Source organism: Apostichopus japonicus, chromosome 18 (genome assembly GCF_037975245.1).
Source record: "Apostichopus japonicus isolate 1M-3 chromosome 18, ASM3797524v1, whole genome shotgun sequence".
NCBI classification, from domain to species: Eukaryota; Metazoa; Echinodermata; class Holothuroidea; order Aspidochirotida; family Stichopodidae; genus Apostichopus; species Apostichopus japonicus.
The window spans coordinates 2,146,821-2,171,253 of NC_092578.1; the positions used below are offsets into that span (position 1 = coordinate 2,146,821).

The 24,433-nt window shown below is 35.8% G+C and overlaps 3 protein-coding genes across 4 annotated transcripts; 2 read left to right on the forward strand and 1 right to left on the reverse strand.

Moving 5' to 3' along the window:
* Positions 1 to 1,033: 1,033 nt before the first annotated feature.
* Positions 1,034 to 7,215, forward strand: LOC139959145 (uncharacterized). Its single transcript, XM_071956743.1, has 4 exons — positions 1,034 to 1,234; positions 3,024 to 3,174; positions 4,001 to 5,597; positions 6,594 to 7,215. The coding sequence occupies exons 1-4, from the start codon at positions 1,205 to 1,207 to the stop codon at positions 7,213 to 7,215; spliced, it is 2,400 nt and encodes a 799-aa protein (XP_071812844.1). The 5' UTR covers positions 1,034 to 1,204.
* On the reverse strand, positions 6,622 to 15,524 carry LOC139958434 (translational activator of cytochrome c oxidase 1-like). 2 transcript variants are annotated; one of them, XM_071955515.1, is made up of 7 exons: positions 15,367 to 15,524; positions 13,739 to 14,173; positions 13,116 to 13,222; positions 11,721 to 11,860; positions 10,853 to 11,033; positions 10,042 to 10,266; positions 6,622 to 6,760 (listed from the first exon to the last, which is right to left on the reverse strand). In XM_071955515.1, the coding sequence occupies exons 2-6, from the start codon at positions 14,124 to 14,126 to the stop codon at positions 10,057 to 10,059; spliced, it is 1,026 nt and encodes a 341-aa protein (XP_071811616.1). In that variant the 5' UTR covers positions 14,127 to 14,173; positions 15,367 to 15,524; the 3' UTR covers positions 6,622 to 6,760; positions 10,042 to 10,056. The 2 variants fall into 2 exon arrangements, with proteins under 2 accessions (XP_071811616.1, XP_071811615.1); XM_071955514.1 differs by having other exon boundaries at positions 6,737 to 6,876.
* A 222-nt stretch (positions 15,525 to 15,746) lies between these two features.
* LOC139958435 (interferon-inducible double-stranded RNA-dependent protein kinase activator A homolog A-like) lies at positions 15,747 to 22,629 on the forward strand. The gene is made up of 6 exons (XM_071955516.1): positions 15,747 to 15,928; positions 17,655 to 17,946; positions 18,607 to 18,761; positions 18,964 to 19,091; positions 19,712 to 19,811; positions 20,292 to 22,629. Exons 2-6 carry the CDS (start codon positions 17,693 to 17,695, stop codon positions 20,525 to 20,527), a joined length of 873 nt encoding a protein of 290 aa, XP_071811617.1. The 5' UTR covers positions 15,747 to 15,928; positions 17,655 to 17,692; the 3' UTR covers positions 20,528 to 22,629.
* The last annotated feature ends 1,804 nt before the right edge of the window (positions 22,630 to 24,433 follow it).

A 24,433-nucleotide genomic window follows, 5' to 3' on the forward strand; every position in this document is an offset into this window, starting at 1 on the left:
CCTTGAGTGTTAAATATTCATATGTATAGATGTATATATATATTTATACTTTAATTTTTCACCGTTGGTTATACTTTAATCTGAAATTAAATCTGATATTTGAAAAGGCAATGAGTTGGAAAATCCAGAACAGTGCAAAATCTTCACTACCATCCTCCACCGGGATTAGAACCAAGGGCTTCCGCTCTATATATCTATCTATCTATCTATCTATCTATCTATCTATCTATCTATCTATCTATATATATATATATATATATATATATATATATATATATATATATATATAAGCTATTGCTCATGTCACCCGCAGCACACAGGTTTATTTGGATCTTCAAAAATGCAGCACACTCACAAAATGGTCCCGGACAGCGCGAGTCGGGGGGGGGGGGGGGGAGTCAGTTCCACAGATGCAACACACAAGGCTCAATTTGAAAACATAATAATTTCATGGCCTTAGACGATACGTCAACAACGCACATTTGTTAAGTTTAAGTAATGTTGAATGTTATCCAAGAACTTATAAGTAATGTTGAATGTTTTTCAAGTGAGATATGTTATTCATATGAAGTGAAAAAAATCTTATTTGGGATGAGTAACTATAACTGTAAAAGCCGACTAATTAACATAATTATTCCAGTCCTGTACTGGGGAGCTAACTTCTTCATTACAGCTTAAGCATATTTTCTAAAAGCTGAACATATTGCAAATATGCATAGGTATAGAAACAGTATATTTTATTTTCTGTTTCCTTGAACTAGTATCATTTATCAAGAAAGACGAAAATTCGGACAAATTTAATCCTTCAAAAACTATGAAAGAAGAGTTTATATGTCTAAGGTAGCAATCATAATAGACAATACTCGACGTCATGAAAAAAATCAATATTGGAAATGCAATAAACAAGTATCTCATGTTTTGTCAACTCAAGTACAATTAGACTTTGGTATAGCATCGCCATGACAACCAATATCAACAGGTTGAACTTGTCGATAAAGAATAGCTATAGTAATCATACAGTTGTATTGAGAAGGGCGTGCAATTGGGAAAGCCTAACAGGGAGGGAAATGGTATCCAAGGGAAACCCATCAAAATCAGTCGAGAGTATTTTGAATTGGCTTATGAATAGAAGTACTTCATTCTGTGTGGGATATGGATAATTCTACTTAAGAAGAACGGAGTCGTTGATTATCCGTGTGAAGTCATGGCTAACCTACAACTGGATGAGTATTTTGTTAGTAAACCTTGCGATTTTGTTTTCATTAATAACTTATTTATTATATTTATTTATTTACTTATGCTAAGCAGTATTTAATAACCAAGTGAGCCTGCTAATTATTGTTGATCTAACTTCGTAGTTCATTCCTTTGCGGAAATTTTTGCGGAAATATTTTTAATTTTTGAAACTATAATATCTCCCGTGTCTACCGGTCAAGCGTGTCTCACAACGAGTGAATATAATTCAATATTTAGTAATGTGAGTGTTTGACCAACCTAATTGGATTTCATTGACCCAAAGGACTGATATGGAAACTGTTTGCCCGTGAATGATCCGGGGCAATACCAGGTCGGTACCCTTCTTCGCCTTTTGGCTAAGATCATGTGTAGTATCTGTTCCCTTTCGAGGGGAATGGTGATGCACACCCGACGATGATCACACAGTCACATTCCCAATGTAAGGGGACTGGGGTTGAGAGCGGATCAGTCGTTCAGTATAGTTTGTTTTTCGTGCCCAGTTCTTTCCTGGTGACTTTTCTTAAAAAGTACCAGGTCGGTGCCGCGGGAACCTGTATAGGATCACTTCAATACATTGTGTCATTGGTTTTAATGTTGTTTATAATATATTCCCCTTCTTATGCCGCCTATCATATTCACAGGAAATCAGCATATTATATTTAGATAAGTGTTCAGTTTTCTATGCTTTGCTGAAGAGAGAGAAGGGGGGGGCGGGCGATAATTGCACTGCCAGATCTGAAAAACAGGGTCTCTGTGGGTACAAATACGGGCTAAATGTCAATTAAAGGAGCATACATGGCTAATAAAGAACTTACAGGCCTTTGTGTATTATTCGAAAATTATCGCACATTCTCCTAAACTCTAACAACAATTTTATTTTTTGTATTTTACTCATTTAGATTGTTTACAAAGATTGGGTCAAATTAGTCCTACTGTATTTTTAGTAATTTAATTAAAACAAAATATTTACTCATAATTCTCTTATACACAACGAACTCATTTTTATACTGTCGTGGTAGACTGTTACACTACCAATCTTCATTGGTATATTAAAATAAGAACCTCGCACAGCCGGCGTAACAGCCTTACTTAATTCATGTGTGACATATAGCTTCAGTTTCGTACTATTTCAGTGAATTTAAATATATCAACCGTTTGTCAAAACAAACTTCATCACTGGCCACAATTATCATACTAGCACAAAGGATAATGCTTCAGGTTTTTACAGGAAATTAAAAGCTAAAATGTAAATACAGATAGGCTATTGTAAAAATATCATTTCATTTTAGTTAATATTTGCCAGGTTATTATGATCATCTCAAGAGGGCATTCTTGATTTTTAATAAGTAGAGTAATAATTAATCATCTCAATGAAACGAATACCTTTAGGATGGTCTTCTGTTCAGTCGCCATGACGATGATGTAGTTAAAAGCAACCTTTCATGCTTCCATTCCCAATGTCTAGGTAGTTTCCAGGATCAGGGTCCAGGTACGAGGTGTGTGGCCCTGAGGTCGTTGAAGCTGACTTCATGTAGGGGGGGTGCTGGTCTCCCCCCCCCCCGACAAAATTAGTATTTTGGATGTGATATTGTGCATTTTGAGGGATATTTAGAATGTAAATTAGCTGTTTAACTAGGTCTACATGGAACTTTATGCTAATAACTTCTTTCAAGGTTTTGTCTTCTTGGGCTGAAAAAAGGGGAGGGGGTTACACACTCCCACACACCCTGGATCATTACCTGGTATCCTTATCAAACTTGAAACAGCCGTAATTCTTTAAATTTCAGACTCATCCTGATGATATGAGAGGAGCAACTCTTCAGAAACAGAACACATTGATGCACAAACAACTGAAATCATTTGAGACCAGTCTGCAGCAAGCATCTAACTACTACAATGCTGATGAATTATATAACCTCATAACACCTATTATACCTCGTAAGTACACTTCTGGGGAGGAGAGTGGATGGCAGGGGAGGGGAGGGCAAGGGAGGGGAGGGGGACCAGTCTGCAGCAAGCATCTAACTACTAAAATGCTGATGAATTATATCTCATAACACCTATTATACCTCGAAAGTACTACCTAAGGTACACTTCTGGTGATAGGAGGGGAGGGCAGGGGAGGGAGAGGAGGGGTGAGGTGAGTGTCTACATATCTTTAAAAAACCTGGAAGGTACCCTTTTCATAAATTAACTGTCACTTATTGGTAAAAAAAAACTACTCTTTTGCCATTTATGTTATGAATTCTTCTGTTGACAAATTGAAGAGGAAGAAACTGTAGTTAATAAGTGCCCTATTCATGAAATTGTTCATATATTGCAATTTTTGGTACAGAATGTAAAGACAATCCATTTTGTTAGAAATTCTTGAGGTAACAAATTACCAATTACCAGGACTTGGTCTTGACACAAGACAGTAAAAAATTTCAACTTTTAACTTTTATTTGTTACACCATGAAGAAGAGTACACTTTTAGCCCAATATCCATGACAACAACCCTAATTCCAACTGGAAAATTCCCAGAAATTTTGTTAAAGAATAACTTCAGCCACCAGAATAATCCTTTAAGACTACTCAGTGTGAGAACATGCATGATACTCCAGGGGGGTACCTTTCAAACTTCTGATAACTTATAAAATTTGAGTTCATTCTGATGACTCCTATCATATATAGAAAATGATGATCAGAGAAAATAAAGAAACAAAATAATAATTGCAAGATATTTTCTTTTTTGCATTGGTCATGTGTTTGTTCTCTCCTTCAGATGGGGTCCACATCATTTCGTTCGATGGTTTAAAGAGAATTGTGGGACAGTCGAGGCTAAGCAAAGGGGGGAGGAAAATATCATCGCAGCCTAGCCTTTATTTCCGTGCCTTTCTTGATGATTTTCTGCAATATTTAGACCATCTTTACCAACTTAAGTACAATTTTGATGAGAAGATTTACTCGGCTTTATTCGAATATTATTACGAAGTAGTCTTCGAAGATGTCAAGACCACCCGACAGAACAGACAACCGGTCGCTAAGAGGAATCTACTCAAAGTTTTCGATCTACCAAAATATGCTAAGTTTCGTAAATCTTTCTCCAAAGAATTCGTGAGTGAAGTGGCAGCTGACTGTGAGAGTTTGTCTGATATAATGATCAGTTTGCAAATGCTGGTAAGAAAATGGGGTCAACTCTGCGATGATGGTGACATCGACATCAATTTATTTGGCCCTGAGAGTGAGATCGACTTGGGTCTATACCCTAACTGCGATGCTTTTGAAGCTATCTTTCGCTATGTGCCGGATATTTTGTATAAAAGTAAGCAGGCACATCAACTCGCTTACGACTGGTGGTGTTTGGCAGAAAAGATTCGTAAGAAATTGACGGGACAGTGGAAGCCGAAAAAGGCTTCAAAGAAAAAACTGGAAGTTCCCTCCAGGAGGGAAGATGGCGGAGGCGCTTCGACTGCGAGCAGCCGTAGCTGGACGAGTGAGGGCACTACGCCAGCAACTAGACAGACATCGAGGACTTCAGTGTATCACGACCACTGTACACCAGCTAAGAAAAACAATGAGTGGGTTCACCCTACACCAAATCCTTCAAAGTTACGAAGGAAGGATACCTTCACATACACACCAAGAGCAAGGAAGAAACAGAGTTACATACCGAGGTGGGTGGCAAAGACGAATAAAGAGACCAGAGTCCGAAAGAAAGGTCTCCACCAGACTACACAGACACAGAAAAAGGTCAAAGATGCTTGTACAAGTCCGATGGTTCCCATGGCAGACATTACTACTAATGAAGACGACGGACCAATCAGAGAACTCAGCAATTCGCTGCAGAAAGAGAACCATGAATATTCATATTCTGAATCAGAATTTGATGATGACGACGAAGATGATGATAATAGTCTAATTGAGGATGATTCCAAGACAGGTTATGATCAACATTCAACATTACTTCAAAAACATGAAGAGAGAAGAACGGAGGAAGCAGACGACAGGATAGAACATTTGACCTTTGACATTGATGAGAAGGTCAAACAACTTGAGAAAGAAACCAGGAAATTAGAGAAATCTTCACATCAGGAAACCAAAACACAGAAACTCTCTGTGCAAGTTGAGAGAGCAATAAGGGACATAGAGTCATTGCAAGATGGCTTACAAGAAATTGAAATCGAGAAAGACAAACTGAAAACCAATCAGCAACCAACTGACAAGGATTCCAAAAAAGGGGACAATTTGAAAGAAAATCTGGAAGTTTTGGACAACAAATTACAAAACATGGCCGGACTGGCTAAGGTAAACACCTACCGACAGAAACTACTGGCTAGTGATATAGATCTTGCATTGGAGTTACGAGGAACATTTACAAGGTGAGTCTTTCAGTCAGCTATTGTCTTCATGATAACTTTACAACTGGTATACGAGTGAAAATTGACATGTAGAGAATCAAATATAGTATTTAATAGATACTACAAAAAATAATAAATACTACATTCTTGATATTAGAAATAATAATTGTATTATTTTTCTTACTTGCATATTCGTTGTATAATTATTATTCATATCAACTTAAATCATTATCTCATTTTTTTCTATACTGTTCTTTCACGTCCTGCTTTAAAGCATTTCGTACTGACAGTATCAGCAGTATGAATATATATGTTTCTGTCAGATAAAAGGTTTAGGAACTGTTCATACTGTCAGTACCAGTGCTTTAAAGCATGATGTAAGAGTACAGCATAGAGTGATATTAGCATTGCAAGATTGTCCCAACTAATAATAATCAACTATATCTATAGGTTAACCTTAGTAGAACCATTTGACTTGGAATTTCAATAATGACATATTTTGACTTTCCTAATACATGCATTTAATGTTCAATGTGTGAAGTAACCAATGTAAACAACATATGTCAAACACTATATTATAAATTCCACCTTCAGAAACTAATTTTCTCAAGTGTCCAAACCATGGAAATTTTATAAAAGTTGAGGACAGCTTTAAAAATAGATATTTGCACCAAGGACAATAACACCGTCTATGAATTTATAATTATTTGAATTTGTTATGTCAGCCCATCAAAGTAGAAAGAAGTATAAATACGTTTGTTTCCTTTTCACGACAGTACACACTGCTTGCTCAGGAGCTGATCTAATGCTCTGTGAGCAGCCAGTTTGATTTTGACTCCAATTATGAATCAATCTTTTTTCTAAAACGTAACGTGAAGTTTCAAATAATAAAGTGTACTGATAACATTTAGCATTTTAGCGTCGAATAGGTTTAGAAAATTGAATAAAATCAACTCGATGACTGCTTTAGACTTAAAATTTTGGAAAACTGCATAATCTATTCCATTTCAAATATAGATACAACTATGAGGTCAAAGGTAAAATTGAGCTGCTGGAGAAATTGATCCAAGAAGAACGAAGAGAGCAGGTCAGACTTGAAGGAGAAATACGGGGCATGTTATCCAACAGCAAGGCCAACAGCGATGAACAGCTATCCCTGCAATCAGTGACATCATCAAGTAGATCTGAAAGAGAACAAGGCAAAACTCCTACCGTTAACGAAAAGGAAACGCATCGGAAATCTCCGCTGAGTGACTTTGGCTCTGATGATGAAGATGATGATGACGATTGGTTTGATGACCTGGATAAAGATGAAGATATCGGTAAAGACGGTCAACGAGAGAAGGATACAAATGATGAGGATGACCAGGAAGAAGAACTGAGTCTTTCTTCTCCTGGTAAGTCTCGTGCACCTCACATATTTAAACAAAACAGCGCCCTCAGTCCCCTACAAGAAGAGTCCAGTAATCACAACTCGCCTGCATCACGCAATAGTTTGGAAAATTCCAAGAAGAGAGTTGATTCACCAAGCCCGAAGATGTACGATAGTAAAAGAGAACAAGTACCAAAAATGAATGTGGATCCTGTCATAAAATTACCTAAAATACCAGAGAGTGGTCACATGATTCAGCAAGCATGACCTTTTATTGAAAACTGAATAATTCAAAAAGAAAGTTTGAACTTTTGAGATTTTTCTTCCTTGAAGAATGGAGCTTACTTTGAAAACCAACAGTGCTTTCATCCTGGTAGCAAGACCAGTTCTCCTTGAAGATCTCCAATGATTTTTCCTCAAACTAAGCAATATCAATGCATTGAGTCTTTCATATTTTTGTTCATAAAGTATTTCATCTTTTCAGGTGGATATATTTACTATATTTAGTTGAAAGGTGTTCAGGTGGCTAAAGTTTCTTGCATATCAAAATTGCTGAATATTTTGTCTGTATGTTTAGGCAATATACACATGCTCATAGCAATTTAGAAGGGCCTTATGATCCTACTCCCAGCAATAGTTGAAGGTTTAGTCATTCAAAATCATTCAACCAACCATATCTTGCTATTTCATTAACTCCAAGAAATTTCCATATTATTTTTGAAAAGAGGAAGAAAACTTCTATTATTGTAAATTATTTCTTTGAAAGATTGATGTGTACAAAAAATATAGTTTATAAGATGAAGCAAATATTATTAAAGACAACCATGTGCCTATTTGTCAAAGGAAAAGGTTAATTTTAAAATAATAACTAGTATCGAAATAAGACATGTTTAATTTTTGTACAAACATCGTCACTGCACAACTGAAAATACAATGTTTGTGAAGCTAATCAGCCACACTTTATTTTATTGTTTATATCCCTCTGTTGACATCATCTAAGTAAATGAAACATCAACGAAACATTGAGCAGAGAATTACTTCAAAGATTTCCACTAACCGGCTATTAAGGTTAATATCCATTTGATATGAAACACTGCAACATAATCATTTTACCTTATCAATCATGATTATTTAACATCAGGATTGGTGAAATTTTTCCCAAAAAAACAGTCAACTCCAAAACTAGAGACATTGTTCTATAATTATCTTCACTGGATAAATAAATCTCCAATAAATTGCTGTATTCCCATATTTTTGATGTGCTTCACACATAAATATTGGTATTCAGATGATCTCTTAAGTTTTCATGATTCTAACAAATTAGACTTTTTTGTCAAATGTTACTTGATGATTCAATGCATGTGTGATTATCATAATTATTATTCATGAATTTGAAGGTGCTATATTAAATCTCAATTTCACAGGTCATAATGATTTCTGGGACCAATGGAATAGCTCACAAGTCAAAACACTGTTCTCTCAAGTTTAAACAGAAGTCTTCAATAACTATGATTTATCACTCATACATTTCAGTGATTCTAACTCAATCTACAAGCCCCCTTAAAACTTTTGCCATCCAAAAAAAAAAAAAATTAAACCAACACACACATATATACTATCCACCTTATCCTTAAAAAAGCTTTCCATTATATTCTTTTCCAAAAAACTTTCCTTAACCATTTTTTTTTAAAACAAACTTACAAAGAAAACATAATAGCAATAAAAAAAAACATATCATGCAAGTTCTGTTTGTCTTCCTACAAACAAAGTTTGACAGAAAGTTGAAGAAAATCATTTGAAATACATAGTTGTAGTAAACCCTGCAGAGAAGAGATGCTGTTTAGTTTGAACTTGATCAATAAAAATTAATTATATTTTAGAGTTGGTCGATAGAGAGCAGTAATCAATATACTGTGGAGACTTGCTATTCTGTGCACAGAAACTCATTCCATCAATGAATGTTCTAAATATCCACAAAAAGAAAATGAAATTTCAAATGGGGATATTTTTAGAAATTGTCCATTAATAATACCAACATATATTTTCTTCATCCTCATTCCCAGAGGAAATCCACTTTTTGTTTCAATTAAAAAGAGAAATAATATAGATTTAATTCCCAAAGAAACAGAACAGACAAACCTTGTTTTGGTTTTTTGTTGTTTTTTTTTTATTACTATTGGCTTTTGACCATTCTGATGATAAATATATGAAAAACAATCCCAGCACTCTTCTACATTGATATAACTAACAACTTGTTTACCTCTGTTGTTCTCCTAATGAATGAATGAAATGAAAGAGTCCAAAGAGTTTTATAATTAAAAAAAAAAAAAAATCAAGTCCCATGTACCATAATTAACTAACAATTTTTGACCTTTTGTGACCATCAACTATCAGCAGAGCCATAGTGGAAAACTTTAGACTTCAGAATATTCTCCAAGTTTTGTTATTTTTTCCTGGCATGTTTAAGATAGTGTCAAAATTAAAATGGTAAACATTTTCAAGGAATAATCCCACGGCTTAAACTGCTGCAACTTTTTCTGAATATTAAGTTAAAACTGCATCTATGTTGAATTTTGAACAAATATTCAAAATTTTATGACTGCTATCTGACAACAGCATAAGTGATGTCGTCATGGCAACTGTGCTGAAATGGTTTTTTTTCTGTTTCTTTTTAATGCACAAATCAATCAATCAATCAATCCACTGAGGAAAGTAATAATTTTACAGAGAACATCTGACGACTATTCAAACATCACATTTCAAAGATAGAGCAACAGTGTTTTATTTTATTAGCAATGTAAAGTTTTCGAAGAACATCTTATGTGAGACAACAGAACATTTGCTAGGATCCTTTTCCTAGAGTAAATGAATGGTTAACCTAATGAAAAGAGTTTATGTTCAAACAACCATTTCTAAGAGTTAGGTAAAATTTATTGATATGGGTTCGTCAATTTAACCATTTTCTCTTCTCGATAATATTACACTGTGTGTCACTGGAATATCCCTTTGACAAATTGCAACATATTGGACAAAATTGTACCAAAATGCTACGAAGTTAACAAAAACACCAAATGTTTGTTAGTAATTTCTAACCTTTTCTGAACATCATCATCTACCATCAGTTATGTTGTGGTAAACTTTTAAGACTTCAGGATGTTCTTCTAGTTTGGTGATAAGAGATCCTAATTTATCCAGGTCGGTATCAGCCAGTGTTACCATGGTTTCGGGTAGATAATCTATGGACTCCAGCCCAGAACTGTATCTGGTATTCCTAAGAGCGTCTCGGACGTCTCGAAAATCTGCCTGGTCACATAGAATCTAGGTGAGATATGAAAGGGGTGAGAACCGATGAAAACAGTTATAAGAGCCTATCAAATATTCGCTGGTCTAGCAATTTTCTTATTTGCTACTTTCTAAACATTTATAATCAACACCCTATGCAATGTAGATGTAAAGTAATTACATGGCTAAGTTGTTGATTCAATTCAATACAATTCCAAGCACAATGACTCTTAACCAACAAATTATGATATATTCAATGCTTTCATAATAACAACAATGAAGTCAAGCTGAACTCACAAAATTCTTCTCAAAAGCTAAATTTCATAGATCCACCAGAAATATTTCTTGATGGATCCATGTATGATTACATAGGGAAAAATTGCAATACAATAAATAGTTAAGATTTATCTCAACTCTATTCACAGGAATTTCTAATTTGCAAAAACACCAAATGAACACGGAAAATGACTATGACAACCTCCCATGTTTGTATGTGATGTCATGGAGTGGAGTCATATGTTCACGACCTTAATATTGTGGTAATGGTCTGTACTAATAATGGAGTGTACAACAAGACTTATAAAAGGTACAAACTTATTTCACAGTGAGTCATGATCCGTACCTTAAATATTGGTCTACCCCCCTCATCTTCTTCTTCTTCCTCCACCACATCCTCGCCACCCACTTCTATTGCCAATTCCATAGCTTGATCAAGTGTCAACGGTTCATCCTCTTCCCTTAATTCCAAGACCCCTTTTCTCTTGAATGTGTGCATAACACTCCCTGGAGCACCAACCGTACATCTTCAAAGAGGAAAAACAACAAAAGTATCAAATATCTGATATTAATGAAAATACCAAGTTAGAAAAGGCATGAGTAATGTGGAAGAACCTTACATTCTTAACGCAGAGAACATTTTGCTGAGAACTAATATGACAAATACAAAATGTTACCTGATTTACTTATGCTGGAGCATTCTACAAGATGAGAGCTTGTGTTTTATTCATCAAAATCTTGTGCTAAAGGTGTGAATGTGAGCCCGAAGCAGTAATCTACAAATAAGGATTCCAGGGCACCCCTACAAGATCTATGAAGAAACCCCAGAAATGCTCAGTGGGGGAAAACACCCCAATGAAGATCCTTGATTTCAAACTATAGAGATCACCTAAGAGAAGCTGAAAATTAATAGTTTACATTGCTTAATAATAAAATCAAAATAAAATAAAACTGTTAGCAACCTGCTTATCCACTAGAGAGCCTGTGTTGGAGAATGTGTAAAAGTAAGTTGGCCTGACGTTTCGATCCTAGCAGGATCTTCTGCAAAGGCTAAATGACAAGTGATCCTTAATACTAACACAGCAGTGCATTTCTTCATGGGGTTAAGGGGGGAGAGGGGAAAGGCAGGAGGGAGATGAAAGGAAGATTGGGAGGTACACTCTCAATTAAAGTTGTTTAAGAAATAACAAAACTTCCAGCAACAGCTCACATACCCATGCTTTTTGACAATCAGTAAAAGTTGATCTCTTGATCTTTTTTTGTTGTCTGTAAAATACTCCACGATTAAGGCTGACCCCTTTGGTCCTTGGATTTCACAGACATGCTGACTACCACCCTTGTCTTTAGATTTTGCCTGTTTAGAAAGAGGGAGAGAATGTTAGGTATGGAAGATTATCTTTACAAGATGCAAGGAACTTAACACGACCAAGGTAAGGACACTAAAACAATTTATCAATTACTTTCTGCCAAATGTATATTATTTAGTTTGAGAAGAAACAACTAAGAAATGATACTTGAGTCAAAAGTTCAATTCAGGTAAATGTTGTGACTGACAAATAACTCCTAGAATGTTTCAACATCATAGTACCTCAGCAATGACTGGCTACAAAACAATACACAATTCAGAAGCCTTACAGCTGGCATTATGACTACAATCACAAAAGTATGACACAAATCGAGTGAGGGTAATTGTAGTAGTTGTAGTTGTAAAATGTTTCAACTACAATTAACAGAAGGCTTAGCAAATACTGAATGAAAATACAAGAGAGAGGGCGACATTGCATTATCTGTTCCTTGTTCCTTCTGAGTTATAGTTTCAATTGCTGTGGTCGAGTGGAAAAAGGTTGTGGCATTTGAAACAATGAGGCTTAGCGATCGGGAGGTTCGAGGTTCAATCCCAGGCCGGAACATAGTAAGGTGGGTTTTCCATCCAAGAGCAATCTACTTTCCCATCTGAAATGACTTCTAAATTTAAAAGGTTCCAAATTTGCATTTAAGTGTCGAATCGGAAGCCACCTGATGTGAAAGAGTTGTAATCCATAAGCCCTTGCAGGCTTCTCCCACATTCGTGGTCACCGAAGCGTTGTTAAAATAACTGCCTTATTAATAAACAAGAACTAATCTAATCAACACTGTGCTGAAATACATGATAGACAGCACTATCTGCAAACATGAAAATTATTCTAAGTTGTGTTCAACAGTTGAACTAACAAGAATGAAAATTTACTCTGCTCAATACTGAAGTACATAAACAGAGGGCGACATTGCAGTACTTGTTCATTGTTTTTTCTGAGTTGCATGAACTTGAAAGTTTTAATCAAAATTGGGTTCATGTCTTCACTTTTCCAACAAATATATGTTTGAGATGCTGTGACAAAAAATGCACAAATCAGCAACATCATTGAAAATTAGGAATCTTGACCTAAAGCTAAACTCAGTTTAACTAAAATCTGAGACAAATATGGGTCTTAATTCAGAAGTCTAAATAATTATGTGGAAATCATTAGATGTAACAACAGTCTAACTGATCAAGCATACATACATAAGGTTTTATTGTCACAGAGATATATACAAATTTTATCAGAGAAATAAAAAATAAAAAAACTTACAGCATTTTTGATGAAATTTTCGATAGTATTCTTTGGTATTCCTTTCGATCTTGCGAACAGAATCATGTTTGCAAGTTCTGGATTCGCATCTGGATTAGTGCCACCCTCTGTACATAAAACAAGATATCAGACAGAAATGAGAAAAACCTATAAAATTGGAAAATTTATAGGATATAGTTGCTAGCCACTAATGTTTCTTCATATTATCTTTTAATTCTTAGAAGAATTCTTAATACCCAGGCATATGATAGAGTGTCTGTTAAGATGGTACTCAGTTCTCACTCATTTGAGCCTTACCCTCCCCTCCTTCCCTCTCCCACTAACCCCTTTATCAATTATCCAACGTACGTGAAACATGCTTTATTCCTTGAGCACCTAAAATAATCCTTACAAAGTTTTTCAAAATAGCACTGTTGGTCATAAGGTACAAAGCCAACATCAGCAATGTCATTTAGTCCAAGTGAGTTCAACATGACAGTTAACCATTGTACGCAATGTTCAACAGAAATGTAAGGTATAACCGGATTGGTATCAACAAAGAAGCCTCCCAGTTGGGGGAAAGCCTCCATTCAGGCTTGGACGAATAATGGTAACAAACACTTGACCCTTATCATAAGTTTTACCTTTCATAATCACCCTCATCTGAGACACAACCTTGGAAGTGATCATACTTCTTTCGTGGTCTTTAGGTCCCTTGATGTATTTGACCTTTGACCACTTGTTATGACCAGCGAAGTCGCTAGTAGAAGAATGTAAAGCATATCTCGAAATGTACCACGGAGGATGAAGTCTTTGAAGTGGTTTGATTTTTGGTAACTTCTCCTCGAGTCCATCTTTTCTCTTTGGAATAATTTTCCCACAGCCATGGAGTTGTTTCCAAGACATAGGGAACAAGCCATAACAATAGTGATGAACTGCTGAATGAGATTCAAGAGAACCTTGTGAAATCACTGCAGAGTGATTTAGTGAACACTGCTGCAAACGCTTTCTAAGGATAGCAGAGCGGTACATGATGGATAAATGGATACTGTGTGATTCACAATGGCCACAACCTTCACCTGAAAATTGAAGGGAAAAAAGCACCAAGTAATCTCCAATATGATTCTTCTCCTAAGGACTGAATTCAGAAATTAGAAGAATGCTTTTATGCTATGAAAGGAATTTTATTGGCATCCATGTTCATATTTGTTTCTTTGTCTATGCTATTTGCCTCAATGTTGTAAATAGGGAATTGAGGTAACAGCAGTCCAGAGTATGTATATGTTGTGTTAGAACCAAATGCCGTCCACTCAAGAACTGTTTGTGGTATTGTTTAATAGTGACTACAAATGCAGCAAAAAAAGGGGGTTGTAGCAAGCATATGGTTCAAAGTCAACCAGCCTTGTGTCACTTTATCATTTTGTATGCAAGGGTGAGTTAGACCTTTGATGATTATCAATGATGCCATAGGAACTTTAGATTTGCATCTGAACAATTTTCAAATGGCAATAGAATATTTCTTTCTCACTGATAACACATATTCATTACTGCAATCCTAGTAGCTTCTTAAAGGATTTAAGTACAATGTTCTGGTATATCAGCCCTATGTATATGCTGCTATTGATAAACTGATGTATGAGAAAGATGCTGTATCACTGATGCAGATCACTCTTGGTGACTAAATTTACTACATGTGAGTATTAGCCTATTGTTTGATAATAGTACATTATATTACTGCCATGTTAATTTGATTTGGAACTTACATTTGTGTGATGGATTCCTTTAACATATAGCCTGGGTCTAGCCCCTAAATAATCAATATTTTGTACATAATGATAACTATTGTCAGGAGCCTTTGGAGAATATACATGTGCAAATTATGTAAATCTTAGACTCATTCCTAATACTTAGTATGGGCTATGGCCTTATATTTATAATGCCTTCCAGTCACTTGATGCTTGCTGACCTAATACTAGTACTTGGTCACCATACTAGACATGTTCAACATGATTTGATAAATTGATGCCTTTCTTGTAACTCAGACTGTAGGCCTATGTCTACAATTATATGCCTTACTGGGTCACTAACGGTTTCCACTTGTACAACTGTTAGTGTTACTTAGACCCTAGGCTATAGGCATACACTCAACTGATAGTACTCGCGGATCTCACTCGATATAACATTAGAACTGAGAAGAGAAGGAGAAATAGGCCTCCCATAATCTGATAATTTTTAATATTTCTAAACACCCAGTATGCACATGATAACATACACCTTGAAGTTGCTTGGAACCGGTTTAGCAGAAAGTTCGGCGAACCCGAAAGTCGATCATTTCATCAGGATCAGGATGACAGTTCAATGAACAGGCTTATTAATGCATTTATGTCTGTTTCTAGCTAGGGTAACTTATCGTCTGCATGTTTTGTACTGTAAGTTGCGTAATCAACACTGAACACAAAGTACCCCCTATTATTCAAATAGTATCATCCATATGTTAAGTTATTGGTCAAAAAACATATTTTGACGATCAATTACAATCAGCATCAGATGAAAAAACGCTTTTCTTATCATAATTTTTCTTGTTCCTTTCAAATATCATATAAGTAATGCATGCTTAAATTGAAGCTGTAGGTATTTTATTTGCAGTAATAATTAGAGGGAGAGAAATTTATTGCAGAGCCCTGTTGTTCCGATCCTGGAACTTTCGAAGGCTCGAGAACGAGAACTGTATAAGGCCGACAGAAAGGCTAGTCGTAGCTGATCTTATCCGGTTACACGAAATTTATCAAAAAGAAGACAGCACAGCGGTGGAAGTTGCAGGAGGGTCTTTAGAGGTATCGACAAACTTTGCGATTCGAAATTTAATTGATCCCAAATTAGCCTAAGCCGTTACACGCATTTGTAGTACGTTAGGCTACATGCTACACTAACTCGTTGCAACGGCGGACATTATATGGCCAGTTATACAGTTGGGGCTGACTGTTACTAGTTACCAACCAAGTCAGGCTATGAAGCATTTACATAGTTTTTATCTGTTGAAGTAAATGAGTGGTACATTTATGGGTACTAATTTAGAATCAGTACCATTCGACTTTTTCTGTTAATCCATATCCCGCTTCCTATCTCTCTCCCACATTTATGTAATCACTCCCTATCTCCACCTCCCCGTTCTTCTATCTCCTAATCCTAACCGGATTATACAGTTGTTATTCTGCCGATTCGAAGTAAGCTTTCCCATTCATATGGTACGGATTCTAAAGTTAGGCCCATTTTTGTATGCTGAACATAATTTACGCATAAATAACTGCCAGCAGAGGAAGTAACCTAGGCTGGGTAACTAAGCTTGACTAAGTTAGAGTCAACACTGTTTATCATTTACAATTAACATGATGTAGGGCTAGGCTTAACATTAACAACCGGCCTCATTGGACTCTGAGCAGTCAAAATTTAATAGGCCTATCTCATACAGTAGATGGATTCAGTCAACGGATGACTATATGAACTCTGATACCGCAATAGTAAGAATAATTTATTTGACAAAACATCAGTCATATAAGAACAAAATACACAATTAAACTAGGCACAACAGAGCAAAATGGTGTCCTTCCAAGTCACTGTGCAAAGGAACAAATGATAGAAGAACACAAAATTATCCACAAAAGAAGGGATATGTGCAGTAAGAGTGTTTTGATTGGCTAAAAGTGAGTAAATATAGGCACTATACAGCATTTTAATTTGCATATCATTTCACAGTAATGTGATGATTGGTCACAATGTCTGACCATCATGAATATGAAATAGATGCCAATTTGTAAGCCTTGGATCTCCCAGACTGCTAAGAAGAACATGAACTTCAGGTGTGAGCTGTTGATACAGAATGTGTGTACGAAGAATCGATGTATTTAATCAAATCAAACTGGAAGCATCTTAGACTTGTAGTTGATATCACAACAACTTAATAAACTTATGTTGTGTCCAATGTATGAATAAAGAAATCTCCCACATTTGTTCTTTCTAAATCTTTCTTTTGTATAAATATTTTCATAATAATCAGGGACAGTCTAAGTTTGTATCTTTGGTAGATGCCAACCACATGAAATTCAGATACATAGTCTCTTTTTAAGTAGACTGCAAAGCATACAAACTTTTAATCTGAAAATTTTAATCAGAACTTGTAAGAAACAAATGGATCTAAATGTTGTTAATGCTTCGCAGAACTATAATAACTTTAGGAATTCATTTCACAGCCAGTCAAACTTGCCAATGTAATTTCATAAGTGTACTATAATCTCCAACTCACCCCCCCCCCCCTTCTCTCTCTCTTTTCTGCAAGAAATTCTATGGCTTGGAAGTCATAGTACTGTTTTCTTCTTGCTCTAAGGTATTCAAATACACTAGATGTAAGTGAGTAATTAGGCATGGCTGGCTAGATAACCATCTTTAATAGACTGAAAACATTACTGAGGCTAACTAATAATGACTTAAACACTTCCTTCATTCAATTTATTTACCTTAAAATAAAAATATAATTATTCCTGAATAACATTTTTCTCTCTTCAGTTTGGGTGCATATCATTGCTGGTATAACAATTGCTAACATGAATAACTGCATGACCCCAGTAAGTGTCCTCCAAGAGCTTTGTGCAAAGAAAGGTGTTACACCTCAGTATGACACCATCGGCCAAGAAGGGGACAGTCACCAGCCGATCTTTACGATCAGGTGCATAGCTGGAGGAAGCATGGGAAGTGGTCAAGGGCACAGCAAAAAGGACGCTAAGCAGGCAGCTGCCAAAGACTTATTGGAACAATTAGGAGTTGATACATCAGCATTTGAGAGTCAGCAAAGTAACAGGTGAATCAAAGTTATTTGAATGTTTTCCATTGAATTTAATCTAAAAGTCTCTACAATGAGTTTCATTCATTACATTACTGTCCTATTATATGATGATGATGGTTCCAATAGCTTAGTTGATATACTGAGCTTGGTTAATGATGCTATCGTTGAAATTTCGAAACATGACTCAAATTTTGAAGTTATAAGATGACATTAAGATTTCTAATTTCAACTCACAGTCAATACCTTCTTTAGAATTCTATCAAACCTACCCCAACTCACATTGACTTCAGTCAGAATTATACCATAAACTTGCCACAAGTTACTTCAGTTTTAAAGACTTGAAAGTATTTAGTACATTAGCAAAAAATTTTAACATCCTACAGATCTTTTGAGCATTTGTTTTAAACCCATATAGATGAAATAAAAGTTATGTTTCTTATTACTTTATCTTAAGCCCATGAGTATTGATAAATTTTTGTTTTTTGTCTTTTAATAGTGATCATTATGCAAATCATATGAATCAGTCTGCCATATGGATGACATTTTTTGTTCTCCCCCTATATCTTTCTCAAATGCTCATTGCTGGTATTTGTGGTCATAGGTAAGCAACTCAAATTGTTCACTACAAGGTTTGTGACATATTTTCATGATTTAAATATTCTCTTTCTTTTACAGCGTTGATGAAGTAACCAATCCTGTAGGACAATTACAAGAGCTTGTAACAAGGCTGGGCCTTAGAAGGCCACAATATGAGGCTGATGTTGAGACTGGTTCAGCTAATGACAGACGATTCATCATTTCTGTAACCGTTGGCGACTACACAAAACAAGGTTGGTTTATGGCAAAAAATAATTGATAATTCTTATGAAAGTTACATTATGACGTCAGTACACCTTACAAACTTCAAAATTGAAATGAAACTGCTAGTACATAACTTAATGTCAATGGTAGTAGTTGGATCACTATCCGTTTGGAACGATTGTAGCATTTGATATTTCGATGTAAAGAACTACTACTTCTTCTAACCTACAGGTTGTGAAAAGAACAAGAGGTTGGCAAAACGTAAGGCTGCAGAAGAGATGTTGGAGTACATACAAAGTCTCTCAGAGTCTGACCCAGGACTTGGAAGAGTAGAAACAGTAACAGACAGTAAACCTAAGGTAAGTCAAATTAAAAACCTTTCATCGAGAGACAGGAAACATTGTAGATTGGTGAAAATGTTCATTATCAGAAGATCTTTATGAAATGATAAATGATATATTGGTACAGTTCAGTATACTGCCATTAAAACTTTGAATGGTTTTTATTGGTGTCCAATGAAGATTAAAAAAAACCTGGAAGTAAGTCTTAATTTTTTCGGGTATCTTTTTGTTGCCATTAAGCCAAATGTTTTCTTATATTAATTTGAATATTGGAGGAAGAAACAGATAGTGATGCAAAGTAAACTCATAGATATATGCAGTTCATTATTCAGTAACCAGGGTAACCAATGGAACTGTTTGCATCGAAATTGAGCCACAAGTAAGTGCAGATGTGATACCTCAGCCATAACAAATACAGTTACATATTTTGTTGTTTTAAATAGAAATAATTGATTGAATTTTAGTGGGACAATATCTCCCTAGGAAATGTGCCAAATAGTTCCAAAAGTACCAAATAGCTCCAAACGTACCAAATAGTTCTAATTAGTCTGCTGGGGATAATCAAAATTTTGTGTAGCAAAATTAAAGCCTTATAATATTTTTGTCTGATAAAATATTCTTGCTTAATTTCAAACCAGAAAAAATCAAGACACTCTCAGAAGTCCTCTGCTCTCTCTAACTTACCGAAGGCCAACGGTCCCCACGTCACCAGGTTACGGTCCTGTTATGATTATGCAAGTGAGTACTACAGTATTTAAATCCACACCATGAAGCTATATCTGAGGTGCTAAGTATCCTGTTCATTTGTCAGAATCGCTTAACTTCTAAAGGGATTTCTCAGTTTTGAATTAAAGGCCCTTGGAATATGAATGTTTTATTGCTTGATCATGGCATCACTGGTCTACTGCCACATGCAGAATCACCATAGGTGTTACAAGTCCAAATTGACATCTTTTCTGGTTTTGTTGAATGCAAAAGTAAAGTGCTCAGAAGTATTTTACTTTTTTGTTTAGATAAAACCAGAACTGATTTTCTAATGGCATTTGTTCACCTTGAAAATGTAAATGTTAAACAATGGCCAACTAGAAAGATGTCACCACCAGATGTTTGCCATATGCTGCAGGGACTTGTTGAGGAGTTGCTGTATGGTAGCTTTGATAACCCATCTCTCTATTTCTTCTTGTCGGTTTAATTCCTACGCATACCTGTTTACTTCAGGTGTTCATGAGATGCTGCAGGGAGTTGCAGAGGAGTTACAGTTTCAAGTGGTTTACACTCTCCTCGATGAGAAGAACACAGACGATATGTTCCAATGCCTTATCCATATGTCAACCTCTCCTGAGTCGGTTTGCTTTGCCGTTGGTGCTACAGAAGACGAAGCTAAGATGACAGCTGCAACAAATGCCATCAAATACCTCAAAGTAATGGCAACTAAAATGCCACCAAAGTCTTGATGATATCACAGATCTGTGAGAAATGTGAGCATACAAACTGCCTAGTAAGGATCTTTCTGATGAATGCATCAGGTAGTGGTAGGAAACCCACTCAAACATATCAGGGCCAATGCATTATTGCATATCTATGAAACATTCTGTTTCGCGTCAAATTGATTTTTCATAAACCTGGAATATTATTTACTTAAATCAATTTTTTTTTTATGACTTTTTTATTGTACAAAAAGGATACAATTATTCCTCTCTATGGACCGATACCATACACTGTAGTAGACATATTGTGTCCAAGTAATCTCTGTAGAAAGACTACGTCTCTTCTTGTAGTATGGTGTCCTTTATACGATCTTTCCAGGTGCATTACTGTTTACAAACTAGGCCACTCGCAAGAGCATAGGTAATGACAGGTGTGTCGCATTGTCATATAGCACCCTGGTATTCAAACCTGGAGGTCGCAGAGGGTCGCCAAAATATTTTGAAGGGTTGCCACAGCGTTTGGTAGAAATCACCACCAATATTTGTGGAAACCAAGTGGAAAAATCACCAAATTACACAATTTTGCAATAAAGCAAGAATATTTGTATGAAAATTTCTCAAAGGGGGAATGGGATTTCTCCTCTGCATAGACCCCTTCCACATGCCACAACATCAGCCACTGGAGGTTTGCCAAGATGATGGGGGGGGAGGGGGTTGGATTCAATAAGCAAAAAAGTTTGAATACCAGGGATTAAGCACAATTCTAACGTATGAAGTTAACTGAATAGTAATAATGTGCTTTATGAAAAGTTAAGATGGTTGAATGTATATATTACGTCCATCATTCTCCATTGTACAAGGGAACAACATTTATGTAATTGAAAAATTAAAGGTAATGTGCATCAGGTATAAACAAGGTCAGTCTTAGGTATTAAGGTATAGTGTATGGTGTGAATGAGCTGGAATATCTCTGAGATAATTGGTGCATGCAATTAGTATTACTAGTTTAATACACAATTCAAAGGAAAATCTAGTTTTAATTCTTGTAAAATAGCCTACAATTGAGACAAATGCATGAATGAAAACTTGGCCGCTCTTATACCTGTTTGCCACATGTATTTGGGCGATGTGATCTAACATTAAGGATAAACCGATTACTTCCCAGTATTAATTCACTACTCTCATTCTACTGCTTTTACTACACAATGCTGCCAAAGTTTGTACTTTTTACTTCATAATTTTAATCTTTAAGTTTAGACAAGAATGTAACTGGGCACTATGATGGAAACATCTTTGTTATGGTCATCACCAGGAATGTGTGGGTTCAGCCAGACAGACAATTCAAAAATAAAATTAAAATTTGCATAGTATTCAAAAGTTGCTCAAGTTGGCTGAATGGAGTTCAATCAACTATCTATTTGTCAGCTGAGAAGGTAAAGTTAACCTTTTCTGTTAATCTGATACACACAGTGATGTTACCATGGCTAGGCAGTATTTCCCTGCCCAATCATGTTGGCTACCCCTACATCCCCCCACCCCATTTGCTCTGGTAAAACATAACTAAACCCCAGTGTCCCCAAACTTTTCTTGTGAAGTGTGTTTTATACATGTGGAATTTGGTACTTCCAAATTGTTTGACTCCCGCAAAGTGTTAGCTTGCCATCCTTTCATCAATCTATTCCTCCCAATCATGAAATTCTGGTGCCACAACTGCTTGCACTTAACCTTAAAAATATTCATAAGGTATTTTGCAAAAACTGGTTTATAGCATTTCATTTGTAATGTTTTTACCATGTCATGTGTAATTTGTAAAAGTTTTGAGTGAGCCATGTAAAATCATGTGATATTTGCAGGGGGCGTGCCTCCTTTCACAGAACAGAGATATTGTTACAAGGCGTTCATTTAACTCTGATAAGTCTTGTGTGTTTGTGCCAGCTTTTATATCTTACCGTGCAATATTCCAATCACAGAATTTGCCTTTTGACCTTAAGTAATTGTAAATATGACTACCTTTGTGTGTTGGTATTGAATGATTCTTGTGCAGTGAGATATGAATATGCATATGACTAATTTCTGACATATGATTTGGTATGTCAGAGCAGAATCAATGAATACACAATGTGAACAATTATCTTAATTGTTGAATCTTAATTTCATAGCTATTTTTAATAATATTTGGCGGGAACCTCCATTTTTAATAAGACTAGGTGTGGATCCAAGGGGGGGGGGGGGGGAGGAGATGTATACCCCTCCTCCCTTTTCAACCTCACATTAAAAATTAAAAGTAGTTAAGAAAACAACCTTGCATGTATGTGTAATTGTAAATCTTATGTATAGCCTAAATATGTCAGGATGTACCATTTCATAATTTGTCTGGGGGGGTACCCCTTATCCCACATTGGAGACACCTTAAAGCAAATTGTGGGGAGGGGGGAAGCTCTCCCCTAACTATCTTGTGCTTCCAACACCAGTGAAGCGAACCTAACACTAGTCACCATGTTAATTTATTTTTATTATCATATGAAGAAAACAGAAACCATCCTACGGGTACAGATTAGAGTATGGTGGGGGATGGGGAGGAGGTAAAGGAGAGGGTTTTGGGTAAACTCTCCCCTTATTGTGTACCACTTTAGAAACAGAAAAAAAGACAAAAGATTTCAAATTCAAATTTTTCACTTATTTAATCTTCTAGAAATGAACAATAAAATAGTAAAAACTGTAAGATGGAAGTGTTGAACACTTGCAAATGTTAACTGATGATTCTGGCTCTGCGGCTACATCGTAGCCGTATGGAAAGCCAAACTCGAACCAACCCGCGTGCTGCAAAGATTTGTCGGCAAGTTTAATCTGCCCATCAACAAAAGTATGATTTAAATAATAGAATGTAGACTTTATCTCTGTAAAAAATAGTGCATAGACATTTGTAATTTATTTATAGATTTTGTAGATACAATTTACAATATATTTTGCAGTAAAGAAGTATAAAGAAAGTATTTGCCTTTGTTCAAATCAGATTGATAAAACGAAATTTAAATACTTCAAATGACTGAGTGCAATAAACTTAAGGCACAGGAGTTGTTCTGCACTTATACAGAAAAGGACCTACACTTTTCTGTCAATATCAAAATCTGAAATCAAATTTCAATCCTTAAGATGTCTTAAATACCTGTCGGAAATGGTGACATAAAGAGGGGGTTTGGACTTGCTAATAGAGACAAACAAAGGAATATGGAACACCGGATTACACGATTATGAGTCGTTTAACCTTTATGGGATTCATTCATGACGAAACAAAGGCAACAGCAATGGTGACATTTTGAGCGCAGTGGGCAAATTTCTGAAAATGTGAGAAAATTACAGTGTATGGCATGAACAGGATGGCCTCTTAGTGTACTGAACTCATTCGCAAAATTGGGTCAGACCACACGTAATGCGATATGTTTTCATGTGAAATATAATACATCTTTTGCATTGTCTTTGTTTAACCAAGGTAAATACCTTAGCATGTTGTTCCCTTTAGGTAATATATATATATATATAGTAATGTTCAGAACCTGACCGTAGTAATACAAAGAAATGTACCTACAGTATCAAACATTAAAATCCTTACAGTAGTAGCAACAGATTACGTGTTACCATAGCAACTAGTATTTAAGAACAAAAGAGATTTATTACATTAACAAGCAACGTCAGGTCAGTAGAAAATGGTGTGGTGCCATATAGCCTAACCAGATTTGATATTAACCAATTGTGTACGGTGGTAGTATATATATACGGTACGTGCAGTATGCTGTACAGTTTTGTTAAAGAACGCTGTAACTTTTCCCATCTTCAGTACGTGGAAATATCTCAAACAATGGAAGCTTGTGACTTTGAAAGCAGCCTTCTTATATGCGATGGGTCTTATTATAAGAGCCATATAAATTTTATTCA

Excerpts from the sequence above, each read along its gene's own strand:
- LOC139958435 (XM_071955516.1), top strand. The coding sequence starts at position 17,693 with ATGAATAACTGCATGACCCCAGTAAGTGTCCTCCAAGAGCTTTGTGCA. Across the intron at positions 18,762-18,963 it reads TGGCGACTACACAAAACAAG|GTTGTGAAAAGAACAAGAGG; the intron begins GTTGGTTTATGG and ends TCTAACCTACAG. Across the intron at positions 19,092-19,711 it reads TAACAGACAGTAAACCTAAG|AAAAAATCAAGACACTCTCA; the intron begins GTAAGTCAAATT and ends ATTTCAAACCAG.
- LOC139959145 (XM_071956743.1), top strand. The coding sequence starts at position 1,205 with ATGGCTAACCTACAACTGGATGAGTATTTT. Across the intron at positions 3,175-4,000 it reads CATAACACCTATTATACCTC|ATGGGGTCCACATCATTTCG; the intron begins GTAAGTACACTT and ends TCTCTCCTTCAG. Across the intron at positions 5,598-6,593 it reads TTACGAGGAACATTTACAAG|ATACAACTATGAGGTCAAAG; the intron begins GTGAGTCTTTCA and ends TTTCAAATATAG.
- LOC139958434 (XM_071955515.1), bottom strand. The coding sequence starts at position 14,126 with ATGTACCGCTCTGCTATCCTTAGAAAGCGTTTGCAGCAGTGTTCACTA. Across the intron at positions 13,223-13,738 it reads GATGAGGGTGATTATGAAAG|AGGGTGGCACTAATCCAGAT; the intron begins GTAAAACTTATG and ends TTTTATGTACAG. Across the intron at positions 11,034-11,720 it reads CTGATTGTCAAAAAGCATGG|ATGTACGGTTGGTGCTCCAG; the intron begins GTATGTGAGCTG and ends TCCTCTTTGAAG.